Here is a 17,694-nt window from a genome sequence, read left to right as displayed (position 1 = left end):
TTTCCTTTTTAAAAGGAAGGTCATAGTTTATTTACGAGGAGGAGAAGCGCTCTCCAGGGTGCTAAACGCTTCCTTGTCACTTCCTTAAAGAAAAGCCTCAACATGGTTCACTTCATAAATACTGCAAGCGACATATCCATCTTTGTCCAAAACAAACTCTTTCATATATATATATATATAAATGTTAAGGTTTACGCCTGTTCACCCATAACATTTGGGTTATTTTACATCTCGACACTAGATTAAAAGGAAAAAAAAACCACTCGGAAGTAAAAGACACCTGCAGAGAAGGAGGGGCAGAGTGGTGACCGGGGGGAAATGAACTTGTCACAAAGCGAGTGGAGGAAATTTGCGTGTTTAGTTCACCTGCAGGATTGCGGCTAGTTTTGAGCAGAAGTCCGTAGATCTGTAGAGCAGGATGGATGATTTCAGCGAGAGACAGATGAAGGAGGAGGAGGTGAGGATGGTTTCCTCGGACAGCGCGTACGGGTCATCTGTTGTTGACTCAGACGCCGACGATGGACAGACACCCCCATCCATCCCTTTCCCTTATAATGAACAGCTGACACATAAGGTAGGTGAATCACTTGGCACTGTTCTGGTGTTTGTTGTCAAGTTTTAAACGCGTCCAATTCCTAAGAAGTGTCATTTACTCTGAATAACTTCTAAAAAGCACTGATGATCTCTTCATGGTTCCCAAGCGAACGCGTTAGAGTGCAACGTCTCTGTCCTAAATCCCTCTGCTCCTTAGTCATGAGGTGGAGAGTCTACATCTGTTCTTCTTCATGTCGCACTTGCGCTTCTTCACATTAATAGGGCTGCGAGTAGAAGCTTGCCTCTTGGAACGTTCACAGAATGGATGATATTGCTCTGGCGCTGCTGCTATCCTAATGGTTTGATCCCTCTATATGCCCCAAGGGCCCAGTAACAAGATTAGTGAATATTTGTGAAACAAGGGTTGTGGCGAGACGGGATCAAGCCCCTGCTTCTTCACTGATTAAATTTGCGGTTGTATATGTTGTTTTGGCTTGTTGCAGACCCGCCAGGCAGAGCGCACTTGATACTGATGGCTTTTTCCTGCTTTTCGCTGGCTGCTGAGCTTGTTTGCCCTCAGCTCCTTGAGTGTTGAGGAGACTTTCAAGTCCTGAAATGGAAACTTGGGTGAATACAGCTTTATGAAAAACGAAAAGAATACTAAAAACCATCCCCGTTAAAAGCAGCTCATTGGTAACCAAGAAGGATCACGGGAGGACGTGCTCTACTGAATTTCATATTTCCAATGAAAAACATAAAAGGTGACCGCTCAATGTCAAGTTTTCAGCGGGTAAAATCACCTGCACTGGAATTACAGGGTCATTACCTAGTTGGGAAAAATCCAGCCTCGAGGTTCCACACATTGTGGTAAGTTTTTGAATAAATTAAATCTGTTTAGGAAAAAAACCCACTGATTATTTAAGGAAACAGAGCCCTGTGGGGAGTTATTTACTGGCCAACAAAGACGTGCCAGAGGGTGAGGTGTTTATCATCTGCTGGATCCACTGTCTGTTACATTATGTGAGAGCCTTGGGTTTCCTCGGTGACAGGGTTATAACACATCACTGACAAGCCAAAGGAAATCTGATGTTGCCATGGAGACATATTCATCATTTCCACCCATGCTATGGGGCCCTTGCCACAGAAAACCTCCACCTCCATCCTGACTCTGCACACCCTCTGCTACCAAGTGCCTCGTGGAGACAGACCTCTAAAGTGTTGCCGCTCTCATCCTCGGTCCAGAGGATGTTTACACGCCTGCATCAAATTTTAATGTAGGAGGCATGAAATAGTAATATGTTGATTTCACGTGGGCCACCTGAACCCTGCGCAGTGCGTCCCTCACACTGAGTCATCGCAACTCCCATTCTGGTCTGCATCATTTGTACTTCCGGTACACTTTGTACATTAGCTGCATACGGTTCTCTGATGTCTGCGATCTGCCACAGAAAACAGTGTTTTGTAAAAAAATAAATAAATCCAAAAAACCAAAGCCTCCTGGGTTAACGTGGACGGCATAAAAATTGGGCCCTTAGGCACGGACGTGCCCCTCCAAAGACCCAGACATCACAGCCGATGTGGATAAGTTATGTCCCTGTGTATTTCGAGCTGTATATCATGCAAAGGTTATGCATTATTTTGGACTTCTTTGTGGTCATTTTGCACGTCTTTATTTAATTCATCTAATTTTGGCTTCTTTGCTTTCCGTTGGGGTTGTTTGGCCGCTGTGCTTTGGCTGCCTTTGTGTCTCTTTATGGTCATTTTTTGTCATTTTGAATCATCATATTTAATCTCTGAGAAAAGACCAGTCCTCTGGCTCTTGTGCCCAGTAGACCAGTCTGTCCATGTTTTTTCTCTGAAAATGTCACTGTGTATTTGCTGGATCTTTAAAAGCTTTTTCTGTGCGTGCTGTTGCTTTACTCAGCATTTTAGCACACAACATCTCCAAAGAGCAAGTGAACAATTTACTATTGTCTCTGATTTTCAGCCCGTGTATCTGCTCAAACTGTCGCCAAGTCGTGTTCACAATGGAGCAGCAGAGTGAATATAAAGGACACGAATGTCAGTGATTAAAGCAAGCGCATTACAAGCTGCAGAGCCCTGCATGCTGACACTCTGAGCTGTATGTGGGCTCTTGTAGACTGCAGATAAGAAGCAGGCAGCAGACTCAGGCCTTGCTGGAGAAGCAAGAGGAGGAGTTGCATGTGTGAGAGAGTGGATGGTGGCTGTTAGGTGATGAATTTCCACAAAAGGGGCAAGCATCTGCTGCCAAGGAGCTCCAGGATGGGTGTGCTAGCCCCCAGTGAAAGAAAAAAAAAAGCCAGTTGATGCTTCACGTCCAAAGCTGCGGTGACAAATTAGCAGAAGGTGAGGCTCAGCGGTGAGAGACGATGGCTGTTCGTGTTCATATTTCTGTCTATGAGGACTGCCTTGTAGCCCAGATCCTTTACGTAGACTCTGTAAAAAAACAGATTTTACTTATTGACAGACTGATGAATGATGTCTTTGCACAGGTTAAGAAGGTGGAGAGCCTCCTGAGCAAAATGTTTGTGCTTGAGGAGCTTCTGTGACATAAGAAATATATCTGGAAGCCAGTCATGGTCCAACTTTCATTGTCATACCGTCCTTCCCTCATGGAGACATTAAGACAACCTCCAGCTGTCACAAAGTATCACAAATCAAAGAGCACCACACTGAGCAACAGATGAATATTGAAGTGTAATAGCCTGCAGCGGCCTCGGGCGATGAGTGAAGCAGAGGCAGTGGAGCCTGGATACATCATGCCTCTCCTCTATATGTGACCCTCTCTGCAGACGATCCTGGTGGGCGACAGCGGAGTGGGCAAGACCTCTCTTTTGGTTCAGTACGACCAGGGCAAGTTCATCTCGGGGTCCTTCACTTCCACCGTCGGCATCGGCTTCACAGTGAGTCCGGCGCTTCCTCTCCTCCACACAGCCTCCCACACTGCCTTAGCTTTGCCTCACTCAGTGTTTCTCTCATGCTCAGTCCTGTCAGTGTTTTCCCTCCTCCCTGTTATGCTGTTGACTTCACCCGAGTGAGAAGGACATGTCGCTCTGATGGGCTGTTTGTTCACAAGTCGTGACATAACAACAGGATCCTTTCTGTTTGTGTGCCGAGGAGTGTTTGGCTCCCTCGGTGTGTCAGTGAGGTGCAGCATGAATCAGTGGTGCTCTCCAGTGTGGGATGTTGCATTTTCTCACCGCAGTCATTACGATTCTTAACACTTTGTTGAAGGGCATCAATGTGGTTAACGATGCCAATGCTGCGATTAAATAACTAGGAAGAGACCACAGCTAATGAATGTCATGCAAGTGGTCTGTTTTGCTCCTATATATGTGTAACAAAGCTGCTCTGAACAGGCCTTTATGCTTTGTGACAAGTTTGGGTGCGGACAGTATGACATGCAGAGCCAAACGGAGGCAAGCAAGAGAGATCCCCAGCTTATTTAGTGAATGATTTCTCTGCAGTGGCACAGATAACTTTGGATTTGTGAAGCTGCCATCACAAGCCGAGGGGAAAGGAACCAGCGAGAGAGTATGAAATTGGGTTTGCCACTTCACTTTAGCATAAGTTTGCCTACACTGTGTGCATGAGCATGTTATTCAAGGTTAAAAATATCCTGCAGAAAAATGCAGCACAGAAAAAAAAATGAGTCACTTTGCTGCGTCTGTGCGCTGGATTTAAAGTCAGGGGCTGAGACGGCGCCTGCAAAAATACCTTGACAAGGTTTCTCTTGGTGTTGTCAGCTTTGATAGGGCCTGGTGGAGATTACACACAAATATTACACGTGAAAACTCATCCTGCGTTAGTCGCTTCTATGTCATGAGTTGCGCTCTGCTGGCTGGAATACATTTTCTACTTTGAATGTAAAAAGGCTTTTTTGGTCTCTTTGTTCATCCCGAGGCATTTCGGTCTTCTCTCTTCTTTAGAGATTTCTTGGAAACAGCTTAACCTATTTTTTGGAATTTAACATTCATAAATTCATGCACATTACTGCGCAAAAGTCTTGTGCCACCCTATATTTCTTTATTGATTGCCCCAGGGAGACAGACTTTCAGTGTAATCTTTCAAAGTGATAAATAGTGGCAATACTTCTCCAGACTTCTCTGCAGTTCTCTCAAAGTTCTTCTTTGGATATTGGCTGCTTGCGTGCGTGCCTGATCATTTCCAGAGGATTGTGGTTGTTTTTTTGTTTGTTAGTTAAGCTGCTTGACACTGATCTATGAACCATTCAACCGTTAAACAAGCTCAGGGGATAAACCAATGTTGTGTCTGCACATAACAGACAACTTAGCAAAGAAATTATTTTGAATTCTACCTTCAGGCACTTTGTTGACAACAGCCTGACAGGCGTAAAAAAAAACGTAGTCTAAAAACTATCTACAGCAGATTAACAGTATCTCGAAGCAGTGACCTTAAGACAGGAAAAGTATACTAAACCTATGTTTCTGTTTTCCAGCCAGTATATAAAGAAATAATGGGGAGCTGAAGATACCTGCACAGTAGAACCTTTGGTTTTTATGACCTGAAAACATTTGTAAATTATTCATACAGTGTGTGGCGGTTAGAAAGATAGCATATGTGAAGCCTATCTGGGAGTTAACATTGCAATCTGTTATGAATGGCATTTCAGGTGTGATGTAAAGTACTGACTTAAAATATCTACTCCATCCCTGCAATGCTGGTCTGGATGGAACCACAACTCATTCGGCTCCATTACATGTTTGAGATGTCACCTCTAGCTGCCGGGAGTTGAATGAGCCCCCCCCCCCCCCCGCCAGTCCCTCTTCTCAGGTGCCTTCACTCCTGTTTTAACGCAGGGGAAATTGGAGACACAAGGGGGAGACAAACACTGCAACTCGAGATTCATTCATTGGCTTTATTATGAAATTGAGTCTGTGAAACCATTTTAGACACGTCTGAAGGAGACAAGGGTAATTGATCGTTTGCCTGCTCTGAGGAAGCATCATTTAAGAAGTGGGCGTAAAATGAACCACTTTGTGTTGATATAAGAACACTTTGAAGGACAGTTTTTCCATGCTTAGAGTGAATTATCTGAGATGAGGTTTTAACTCGGGTCACCTTCCCGTCTCCTCTCCGTATGTGTGACTGACCCTCCCAGTGGTCGCGCATCACCTGTGGCAGATAACTCAGCCAACGGCCAGTGACCCCTGCAGCGTTTTTTGGGGGCCAAGTGTCACCCATAAGAAAATCCTCGTCGGAGCTGTCGACGTCCTCGCGTAGCTGCCCAGTTAATCATCTGCCCACGCCAGGATGCACGGCTCCGCTCTGCAAAATCGCAGAAATGTTTCCGCCTGTTTGTCATTACTGCTTCCTTGAATGTTGGATGTAGACGCCGACGCGCCACCAACGCCACCACCGTCGCAAATCCAGCTGATTGTTGCCCAAGTTTTCATCGTGGCTCCCGTCTTTCTTTTTATCCTTTTCTTTTTTTTATTTTTCTTTCACTGGCAGTGATTGTTAAGGTGTGATTATTTTTTTCCCCCTCCACGGGAAGCGCCCGGTTATCATTTGGTGGCCGCGCGCAGCATGCGAGCAGAGGGGCTGGAGGTCGGCGGAGCCTGGGTCTGATCCCTCAAGACAACGTGCGCGTCTTTCTCGGACACATCTTGGAGATAACTGTGCTTTGGCTCTCCAGCCTTTACTCTTTTGCTGGCAGTGCGATGTCCACAAGAAAGACATCGTTGACGGACAAGCAGGCTAAAAACGGCACGTCAAAATATGTGTTGGAGAGATGCGCCTCTATTAACGAGTATTATGATATTGCCTTCAAGGTGTGTATTTCCGTTTTGGCATGTGTGTGTGTTTTTTTTTCTTTCTGTGTGTTCTGCTGCAGATCGAACAGGTGTAGATGCACTGTAACAACTGGGTGTAACTGCAGCAGCATTTTGACTCTGCACATCTGGAGAATGTCCAGTGCTCTCTCGTAATCTAACCATTAAATGCCAGCTGACGGATGTGTCTTTGATAATTATCCCTGTGAAACTGCCCATCCTGGCTGGGGGGAACCTTTTTGGCTGCCCTAACTGCTCCAAATATTTGCCAAGGGTGTACTTGTTGCTGCTAACAATCTCCTCTGAATATTTGTCGAAGCTGCACAGGCTCCAAACTGCTTTCTAAGACAAGTGGAAAAGTTACATTTAATACTGTCACCACTTCCATCTGCTCTGACTTCTTCATATTTTAATCAAATGCAGCTAAAATGATTGTATAATTCCACATCCTGCTGTTGTCATTATATCTACGGTGAGAGTTTAAATGAAAAAGTTGGTTGCACTCATCTTAAATCCCTCTTTCCTGTACTGTCAGTGGATGACAACACTTTGAACAGCTGCATCTGCCACATTATTTTTAACAAGCTTACACATGCTTACACTTCACCAAGATGGGGGTATTTCACAATAACATCATGCGAGTCAAATATAATGATCCCATTTGTGAAATCCGAGCACCCTTCTCGGTTGAAAAATAGTATCTACCAGCTTTGGGGAAGAATTCTCACCCTGCCGTCATGTTTGCTGTAGGCTGTGAGCCATGTCTTTGACCAGCTGTAACCTGACATGTTGTCCTTCTTCTCTGATGGTGGCTTTGCTCTAGGTGATGCTGCTTGGAGATTCGTCGGTGGGGAAGACGTGCATCTTGGTGCGCTTTAAAGATGGGGCATTTCTGGGAGGCAACTTTATAGCCACCGTTGGAATAGACTTTAGGGTGAGAGAGATGCCGCAGACAAGTCCAGCACTCACAGAGGGACCAGTTATCTCTGAATTCAACCATTCACAGTTTGTGTTTTTATGCTGTATTCTTATTAACAAGTGCTGTGCAAAAGTCATGAGGCAAAGGAAAACAGTAATAAGTGCAACAAGTATTTATTGTAACCAGTGCAAACAAACATGTGAATTCAGTGTATAAGACAAAAACAGAGTTTCATCTCTCTATAAGACCTGCTGCCACTGATTTTCAGTCCAGTTCGTGTGTCATTTGGCATTTGGCACACCTTCGCCTTTTCACCCTGTTTCCCTTCCTTAAGAACAGCTTCTTGACCGCCACCTTTCCACGGAAACCATTTCTAATGAGGCTTCAGAGAACACTGATTCACATATTCAACTCAAGAAATGGGAACAAAATGTATGTCTGTGTGACATGCTGCTAAAAAAAAAGCATCTAACAACACAATTTAGAATTTATTGCTAAGTTGTCTGTAATGCTTTTTTCACAATAACAGTGATTCATAGGTCTGTGTTAAATGGCTTAACAAATCACTTCCCTCAGATAGAAAGACTGAACTGAAGTTGAATGAAAAATCAGCCAATGTCCAAAGAAAAACTGTGAGAGACTCTCAGAAGGCCCAGAGAACTATTGCTGAAGGCCGCTTAAAAAGATTCCAAGATAGTCTAGTTCATTGGAAGCACAGTATAAAGATATGAGCAGTGGATAAAAAAACGTTTTCATAGTACGGTATGAGGAAGTGTTTTGAATCTGAAAAACAGCCTACTCGTATTTACAAAACAACATGTGATCCGTTGGTAGGAGTGACATGGGCCCAATTATCACCTATTTCCACACGGAACACTTTATCATTCTGCGATGATAGCACCAAATGTACAAATCCTCTCGCCAATCAGTCAAGTTCACAGACCACTTGTGCTGCTAGGAGCTTTGGACGGCTTCATAAATGTCTTGGCAGATGCCTGCCCACGTCCCTGTCTCCTGGAAAGATTGGCTCCGGCTCAGCTCGGCCCTGGAGGAGTCACCCTGCTGTCAGACAAGCTCCTACCCAGTGACACGCACCCCTTGCACGCGCGCACACAGACCCACACTGTGGCTGTTGCTGAAATTCAAGCAAATGCCTGCTGTACATCTTCCTCGGTGCGAGCAAACAGGAAAATAGACTGTTTGGCCCAAGTGAACTAACCCCCCACCACTACCTCCTGCTTTCCTCCTGTCAAAGCAAAACACTCACGCTAATGGCAAGTCAAGTGTAGGGGTACACGGTTTGAGAGGAAATTGTGTTGCATTAGCCAAAGTGATGTATTGTCTTCTTTGTATGGCAGTGTAGACATGTGGGAACATAATGGATGTCTGACAGATATATGGACACTTTCTATTCAGCAGCCTTAGAATGTCACTCTGCTCCCACTCAAGCAACCGCAACAGGTTTTTTTTTGGGAGGGGGGAGTCTGACTAAAATACATCAAAAAGTAAAGTGACACTGGTTGAAACAAGCATTCTTTTAAACAAAAAAGAAAACATGAAAGATTTATAGTGTTCATTCAGAAAAAATGGCTGATTATGTAAGTAATTACCTTTTTGTTTCTGTGTTTGTTTATGAGTAGGGGGGCAAAAGCCACTTAGTGATAGAGTAATCTGAGATAAACAGTTGAGTCAATATGCTGAGGATGCCTCTGTGCTTGGTTAGGCAGGCAGGCAGGCAGGCTGTTGTGGCAGCTTGTAACATGGCTGGTCTATTTTGGGCATGCTTCCTTGTAGCAGTTACTCAGCATGCAGGCTCTTCTCACGTCATAATTGGGGGGGAAAATGGAAACCCATGGCAACTAATGCAAGGGTTGAACCATGTCCATTCTGCCAAGGCAGAGGATTAAGCAGGTGGCGACTCAGGCTGCAAGCTTTGCAACACGCCGCGCAGGTTTCTTTTGTTACTGTGGTGGTTTGTCTGCATTTCGTGAAGTACATGTTTAGTCTTCTGTACGATTCACAGGAAAGGCAGGGGCTGTTGGTGATGAGCTGTCACTGATACGATGTGATTAAGGAAGTGCATTTGCTAGTTGCATTTCCTCCATCTTTCTGTTTTGCGGTTTTCGCTCTGCGAGGTTAAAACAAGGTTGTGACTTGGTTTGGCAGGTCATGGTACCTGGGAAATATAAAGGTCTTGCATGAAAGAACATGTGTGTTAAAATGCTGCATGTATACCATCACCTTTATTTCCACCCCTCGCAGCACATGCAGCCAAAACACTTTTTTTTAGTCGGGGTGCCTAAACTTTTTCAGGCCTGCCGTTGCTCTACAGGAAATCAGAGGGCACCCCTACAGGGCTGCAGGAAATTAACGGGGGAGTTGGTTGTTATGCTGCCAGTCGTCTTTCTCACTGTGGTGTAATTAAGTCTAATCCCGGGACCTTGTTGTTGTGTGGGTGTTGCAAATTACTTTTTCTGCCAGCATTCAAATCCACTTTTAGTTTCCTTGTTTCTTTTGCCACATGCTGAGCCTCTGTGCTTTTTTTAGTCCGCTGTGAGGTTCGTCGTTTTTGTCTCTGTGCCATTCTCACAGCACTCCAGTCTCCAAAGCATATGGTGAATTGCCTCTCACGCTTCTTCTTGTCTCTGCAGAATAAAGTGGTAGATATGGACAACCTGAAAGTCAAGCTCCAGGTGAGGACGTGCACCTTTTTCTCACCTCTCAAATCATATCAGCTCATCCTAAGCTAAATATTCACTAATTTGGTTGGTTATGCAGAATTAGAATTGATCTACAAAGTCCTTCACAAAATTGTTGACACCAGTATGATTAAAAATCTCTTGTTGTTCTCATTTCCAGTCAAATCTAATCAAATTCTGATATTGTGATTTTTATATTGTCAGAGAGTCTGCTGTATTGTGTGCCAGCAGCGTGCTGCTAATCTAAGGCACATACCCGTTTATTACCACGACCTGTTCATTCAACACTGAGTGGGAGGTGACAAAATTAGATTCCTCCGGTAGCTTGAGTAAATCCTCAGCTTTTACTCTCTTGCACGAGCTTTCTGCAGGATAAAATTCTGCGATGAATAACAGAATAGATTGTGCCACGATGAATCTGCTCCGTCCCTCGGGACTTTTATCCGCTGCGGGCACCCAAAAATTGATCAGAACAAAGTGCAAAACCCTGTGAGAGGTGATCGTTTCATTTCTCTTGTCATGTCAGATTTTAAACCCCACTGCTTTTTTAAAAAGTAACATTGGCAGTGTCCAGCTGCTATTTGTCGTAATATTCTTCCTTTTAAATGAATCTGTTCATTTTAAAGGTCACAGGTGGGTTACTTTAGCACAAGCTGATTAGATGGGTTAAGTATGAAAAATGTCTTGTTTTTTTCACATTTAAAAAGAAATGGGAGCGGAATAGGTATTCAGGTTTAAAATGTATTTTCATGGCTAAAATGACACAATGATTTTTCTCAATTTCACATAGATACATTCCCATCATCACCTTTTACCTTGAATTGATTTTACAAACGTTTTGTGCTCGAAAATATGGAGGAAAAAATACATGACACGAAAGACAATAAATACAATAAAGACAATAAGACACTGACACTTACTTTTTCCATGACAATTTTTCTTGACTTTTGAATCAAAACATGCAAATGAGTTATTAGCTTATTACATATGCCCTGAAGTACATAAATGTCCAATAGACAAAGTGTCTGTCCGGAGGAACATGTTCTGTAAAGTAAATCTTGAAAGTGACCACTGCATAAAGTCATTAAAGTATTAGGAGTTATAACCATTATGATTACTCTAAGGTAGAAGAAATTTCCCAGACTTGTATACTAAGCACATGTTTGTGGCATCAGACAAGATGACAAGTATTCAACATTTCCAAGTAAATCTTTTGGCCTAAACCTAAACATCCTCAATAAATTAGTTGAGAATTGTTCATTCCACCATATATGTGGAAGTGCTTGTAACCTATTAGGTACTCAAATATGTTGGATTAAAATCCAGATTAAAATTTCACCCTGGAAAAAAAGAGCTTAACTTAAGTCTTAACAATTTTTTTGGACTTTATAAAAGACCTGTATTTTAGTGTGTATAGATCATTATCATTCCATGTTGCTGCTTCATCTATTGTCTGTTTTTGGCTTGCTGTGAAGCCTCATCAGGATGTCAAACCACGTTGGTGCTGTGTTCATTTTGTGGTTTGTTGTCAGATCTGGGATACAGCTGGCCAGGAGAGATTCCGCAGCGTAACGCACGCCTACTACAGAGATGCCCAAGGTGATTTGCTTTATATATTTTACTTCCTCATACCTTGTGTGAGCGTGGGAGTGTGTGTTTGTGTGGGGGGGAAAGCCCAGGTGAAAGGTAATGGAGCTACCTGATTAAATATGTACTTTTTATTACTGTGCATAGGAAGCTTCTCTTCATGTATGTAAAGATAATAAAGGTACAATCAAACTGCTCTTCTCTTTGCTCTCACAGCGTTACTTCTGCTTTATGATATCACCAGCAAGCCATCGTTTGACAATATCAGGGTAAGACCGTCTTAAATTACTTTTCCTCCCACTTTCATTATCTGTCACTCTGCTATCTCTCTTTATTTTCACTTCCTGTTCCTAAATCCTCTCGAGCTGAACACTTCTCTCTGTCTCTTTACATGCAAAGCACTGCGGGGGTCTTTAACATTTCTCCACAAACCTATTTAAAAATGACATGATGTTATCGTCTGCATGGCCACACAGTCCACCAGTTTTAGTGATGAAAAGCAACATAAGCTTTCAAGGTTGAGAGTAATTCAGTGTCACCATTAGAGGATGATTTATAATACATAGCTTTGTAAAAGAGAGGACATGCAGCCTTTGAGTGGTGATATTTGTTTTGCTTATAGACCAATCTCTCCTCCTCTTTTTGTCTATCTTCTCTACTTTTGAAGGCTTGGCTGACTGAAATACACGAGTATGCCCAGAAGGATGTGGTCATCATGTTGCTCGGCAACAAGGTGAGCATAGCTTCCTTTTAGTGTTGCATAAAAAGATGGGGAGGATAACTGTTTTCTTTTGTGCAATTTTAACACACTCTTATCACACTCAGACAGACGTGAACGCATTGAAAGCCAGAAAAGGCTCTCAGTGTGACACAGATGCATGAAGGCAAACTCTTCACTTAAAAGTGAAGATCTTTCCCTGAATGGTGTTTGTTTGTTCTTACTGATTTATGTTTTATTATATTCTATCCCCCCACTCAATGTTATCCCATCACTGTGACTGACTTCTTTTCATTTGCTTCAAACCTCTGATGCACAAGCCAATTTATGTACAGTGCTGCTGGTGATCAAAAGAGAAAATCTCATGTCTCATTGCCACTCGGAGGCACTGTAAATATATCTGAAAGCTCCCTCTGGTGGTTTAGAGAAGACTCGCTTGTCTGGAGGCTCGCGGATGTCACGTAGCAGCAGCTTAGATCATTTGCTGTGAAAGCAGCAGGACTGGCGGCATCAGTCTGTGTGAGCTTGGCTCTTCTGCTGGAGGTGGAGTTTCTGACATCTCATCAGTCTGAGGGAGCTCTGTCTCAGCAGCTGGCGGCCTGATAAGAAGAGGCGCCGGCTGACGGGATGGTGCATCACTGTTGCTGATGGCATGGTGAAACTGTGACCCTTCACTGGGTTGACTTGTTTTCTTTTCCTACTGCTGTCTTACAGTCAGACATGACTGCAGAGAGGGTCGTGAAGAAAGAGGAAGGAGAGAGGCTGGCGAAGGTAACGTATAATGTCCTTGTGTGGCCCCATTTCCATCGCCTGACCCCCCCATGCTCCACTAATGTTTTTCCATTTTAGGAATATGGAGTTCCATTTATGGAGACCAGCGCAAAGACAGGAGTCAATGTGGAGCTGGCTTTTCTCGCTATAGCAAAGTAAGTATTGAAAGCTGCTGTTATCAATATTTCCTTCCATCCATCCATCTATTATTTATATGCGCTTAATCCAATTCAGGGGTGAGGCCTATCCCAGCTATCATTGGGCGAGAGGCAAGGTACACCCTGGACAGGTCGCCGGTCCATCACAGGGCCACACAGAGACGGTCAACCATGCACCTCACACTCACTTCTAGGGTCAGTTTAGAGTCACCAATTAACTTAACATGCATGTTTTTGGGCGGTGGGAGGATGCCGGAGTACCTGGAGAGAACCCATGCATACACGGGGAGAACATGCAAACTCCACGCAGAAAAACTCACACACCCCTGCACGCTGAATGAATTGGTATTTGATTTACAGCAAAGTACCCATCAAAAAAGACGATGCATGCTCTCGGTCTTTTGATATGCAGCTCGTGAGATATAAGAGATTTTATCTGTAGAGACTTTTTCTTCTTCTTCTTTCGGCCTCTCCCGTTATCAGGGGTCGCCACAGCGAGTCGATCTTGCATCATTGACTTAGCACATGTTTTAGATTTTGTTAGATTTTATCTGTAGCGACGTGAGTTGAAAATCAGTCTACCTCTATTCAAGGCTTGAAATACAGAACAGACCATATGCCACATCTTATCACATACTTAATTAAAAGAAAAACTCAAATTGTGCTTTGAAAAAGAATTTGCAAAAAAACTGTAGCATAAACATGATTTATTTGGGCTAACTTTTCCTTATTTTTCATTTCTAGTGGCTCCCACAAGTAAATTACTCACATATGTTAGAATGGAGGAGCTCCATCTGTTGTTACAGAAAGAATCATCTGCAGTGACAAAGTTAATTTACCTGTAAATTGCACTCGATTGTCCACCTTTGTCCTCCTGCAAAAGAAAAATGAACGCTAAATTGATCCAGAATCATTCTAAGGAAGGTCATGCTTCTATATTAATAAACACTCGGCTCCATGCTAGGGGATTGCATTTTAATCTTTGTGCGTGCAGTCGGACTCATCTGAGTTAAATGGTGTTCTGTGTATTGTTATATTTTGTGCACTGACCCTATTAATCCTCTCTCTGACTCCTGCATCTAATAGTTTTTGGTTAATTCGTTGTCTGCTCCTGTTGTCTCCGTGTAATGGGATTGCATGTGTTTGAGGCTCCCTGTGGATGTCAGTCATTTACTGTGTAATTTCTGCTTGCAACTGTCTTCCATGTGTGCACGCCTTTAATGCTGATTGGCAGGAAATAAGAAAAGACTGTTCTGCCTCATTGAATTACTTTTTTTGAAGCATGTCCACAGAGCTGCAGAAGGACAGACTGTCCAGTTTAGTATGAAACCATTCACATCCATGTCTATTTTAGTTTTATAGTGATCTTCTATTCAACCAGGTTCTTTCTCGGTGGACAATACATAAATGAATGACAAAACATACTAAAACATTATTTTACATATGCCCATTTAAAAGAGATTTAAATATTTAAAAGATAAGGTCAAAAGTAACTCTTGCACTGTAAGGCAAGAGTGGGAGTTTGAATCCAAGGATTGTTAAAAAGGCCCTCCCTTTATGTAGAAACACTTGTGGATGCTGCACAAGCCTGGTCTCCATCGTCATTCAAAAGGAAGGACTTACTTTTCCAAGACCGAGACACACGAGCTCTTTTGAGTTGAGTTGTTTGGACGCAGGAGTTTGTTTGGCAAAAGAAGGGAGAACCCAAAAAAGGGATCATTCCCTGCCAATGGGCCCGGCAACTCTGGTAGAGTAAATGACATCACAATAAAAAAGAAGACCACGTTAAGATTCTGGAGGAGACTATCACAAAACATTGGACCTTCCACCGAAACAGGGATCTGCAACATCTGTCCAAAGTGGTCAATAAACAGTGTTGGCGTGACTCAGCCCATTATCCCAGTACCTCTCTTTATATAATTCCTGTCATCACCAGAAATACTCAGATGGCTCTACAGTTGCGGGGGGCATCAGTGATGGATTAGAAGCTGAATACAGGGAACTGGACACTTTGTGGCATGGTGTGGAAACAATAATTTAATCTTAAACATGAAGAAAACATAAGAGGTGACTGTACATTTCTGGAGGATCAGGAATAAGTCAAACACTATCTCCAACCTGAGAGAAGAGGTGGAGGTAGTGAACTACTACAGACACCAGACAGTACTTGTTAAGGGAGCTTAGGTCCTTTCATTTCTGCACCAAAATGCTGAATATTTTCTCTAAATCTGTGGCGGAGAGTGCAGTCTGCTTTGGAGACATCTGTTGGGGCAGCAGCATCGGAGTGAGTGAGTCAAAGAAAGTGAACAAACTGTTAAAGACATCAGGCTCTGTGCTGTGGACTGCTCTGGGGACCATGGAAATGATGGAGTGCTGCACAAGTTGATGAGTATAATGGACACAATTACCAACCCTCTCCACAACACAGTCATGAAACAACCGAGTGTGTTCAGTCAGAGGCTCCTTCAGCTCTGCACAACACAGAACAGTACAGGAAGCTATCCCTGTCCACAGCAATGACCATACATAATGACAGCTTATGAGGAGGAAAGAATTGTACTGAAACATTATCATTTCCTCTTGGGAATAATACAGCATTTTTTCATTCCAATTTCATTTCATAACTCAAAATCAGGCATAGGAATGCAACATACCTTTGGGCTTAACTGTAGGTGATTTGCTTTCTCCGTGAGAGGGCAGTTTTAAGTGGAAGATGGATAAAAACATATGACGCCTGAGGCATTTTGATTAAATCTCAGAACACTATGCTCGGTCTCTTTTTCTCTCTCCTCCGTTCTCATATTCTTGATTTGCTCACAGAGTCTGTGCTCCATCCCACACATCCACCCCCTCTGAATCTAACTTCCTGTGTGTGTCTCTCTCTCTCTCTCCCTCCCTCCCTTTCTCTGCCAGGGAGCTGAAGCACAGAGCCACGCAGCAGCCCAACGACCCCAAGTTCAAGATTCACGACTACATCGAGTCTAAGAAGCACAAGTCCGCCTGCTGTGGCCTCGTGTAGCCGAGGCTGAACACCAGGCAGAGAAAGACACACGCAGATTAAGGAAAGATGGAGGGGAGGAAGGGTGGGATAAAGGATGGGAAGGAGGTAAAAATGTTAGCTCTCTATTATAAAAGCCAATCCCAGCGTCAAACCCCGGGGAAGCAGATGCCCTCGATTTCTCCATTGAGCTTTTGGTTAAACGAAAGTGAATCTGGATTCGCTGCCACCCCTCATCTAAAATGTGAATTTTAAATCTTCTGTGTCATGTGTAGAAATGTTTGTGATCTTTGTGGTGACAGTTGTATCAAAATACAAATCAGGGGTAACAATCTGAAATGCTATATCCATCTGAAGGGTCAAAAAGGAAAATACATTTGTCATCCTCCTCTTGGCAGTTTTATATGAAGCGTCCATACGACCGTTGATGTGGATATAGCATTTTGCCATGCAGCTTTGAGTTTGCTTCATCCCAGTTTTACCAGACTGTGATCTGAACCCCTCTTGGCCTTACAGTCTTCATATTTGATCTTTGAGAGTTTAGTGTGTTTGAGAAGTGGACTTCAGTCTCACAATCAGATTGTCGCTAAATGATCCCATCTGTTCACATCTGTACTGCTGTTAGAATAAAGCCAACATTTTAAGGGCGCTCCCGCACTGTGTGTCTGTCTGTACATTCAATTCAGGGCCTATCAAAAGTTCATCCAAAGTAATATACATGTTCGTGTTGCACCCTGTGACATACAAATAGCTTATTTCCACTCTTTTCACACAGATGCACACAGCACAGCATTCCCAGACATTTTTGTGTCTCATGTACAGATGGATGTTGTTGCTGAGACGGTGCCAAAGCTGTATTTGTTCACACACCGCATTGTGTAACATGTTTCTTTGTACACTGTTCATTATGAATGTTTGCTTGTCCAATTTGGTCCCTCTTCTGAGGCGTCACGTTGATCACAAAGTGCCATTAAAGTGCTTTGTTATCATACTATATATAAAAGGTATATTTTGTAATGTATGTGGTGTTGTTTTATTGAAGTCTGTCTCGTCCTTGTTGCTTTGTGTGTGTGTGTGTGCTGAGGAAAAGGATCGGGAGTCTCTCGTGAATGAGAGGGTGTGCTGAAGTTGATGAGCCACAGTGTGGCAGCAGCTTCCCTGTTTATTCTCCACTGTGGACAATTACAAAATGTAAAGCTTTATTTCCAACAGACGGTAAAACAATATGTATGTTGAAGCAGAATTCTACACTGTTTTATGGGACAGGATGCATAGTGTTTTTATCTTGATGTTTGTGTGAATGCTGTGCTTGCAGTGACGCTGGATCTAGTGCATTGTGTGAAGTTACATGGTACATACTCATGATCCACTCACATCCATATGCAGTACGAGTCCCACTGCACACAAACCAAGAAATTTGTTTTCTGTCCATCACGGTAAAAAAAGAAAATTCAATTTGGGTGACTTTCCATGACAGTTAGGATTGAGCGATCC

The 17,694-nt window shown here is 43.2% G+C and overlaps 1 protein-coding gene across 6 annotated transcripts; it reads left to right on the top strand.

Annotated features, from left to right (window-relative positions):
* The first annotated feature begins 362 nt into the window (after positions 1-362).
* On the top strand, positions 363-17,221 carry LOC142371257 (ras-related protein Rab-37). 6 transcript variants are annotated; one of them, XM_075453884.1, is made up of 11 exons: positions 367-574; positions 3,348-3,458; positions 7,174-7,284; positions 9,921-9,962; positions 11,501-11,567; positions 11,772-11,824; positions 12,223-12,288; positions 12,988-13,044; positions 13,123-13,199; positions 13,279-13,397; positions 16,116-16,202. In XM_075453884.1, the coding sequence occupies exons 1-10, from the start codon at positions 419-421 to the stop codon at positions 13,394-13,396; spliced, it is 858 nt and encodes a 285-aa protein (XP_075309999.1). In that variant the 5' UTR covers positions 367-418; the 3' UTR covers position 13,397; positions 16,116-16,202. The 6 variants fall into 6 exon arrangements, with proteins under 6 accessions (XP_075310001.1, XP_075309999.1, XP_075310002.1 ...); XM_075453886.1 differs by lacking the exon at positions 7,174-7,284 and having other exon boundaries at positions 363-574; XM_075453885.1 differs by lacking the exon at positions 13,279-13,397 and having other exon boundaries at positions 385-574; positions 16,116-17,221.
* Positions 17,222-17,694: the final 473 nt, after the last annotated feature.

The sequence above is a fragment of the Odontesthes bonariensis genome, chromosome 21 (genome assembly GCF_027942865.1).
Source record: "Odontesthes bonariensis isolate fOdoBon6 chromosome 21, fOdoBon6.hap1, whole genome shotgun sequence".
NCBI classification, from domain to species: Eukaryota; Metazoa; Chordata; class Actinopteri; order Atheriniformes; family Atherinopsidae; genus Odontesthes; species Odontesthes bonariensis.
Note: the sequence above shows the minus strand (reverse complement) of the source record. Positions and strands in the feature narration are given on the sequence as shown.

Excerpts from the sequence above, each read along its gene's own strand:
- LOC142371257 (XM_075453884.1), top strand. The coding sequence starts at position 419 with ATGGATGATTTCAGCGAGAGACAGATGAAGGAGGAGGAGGTGAGGATG. Across the intron at positions 575-3,347 it reads ATGAACAGCTGACACATAAG|ACGATCCTGGTGGGCGACAG; the intron begins GTAGGTGAATCA and ends CCCTCTCTGCAG. Across the intron at positions 13,200-13,278 it reads GCTTTTCTCGCTATAGCAAA|GGGTGAGGCCTATCCCAGCT; the intron begins GTAAGTATTGAA and ends AATCCAATTCAG.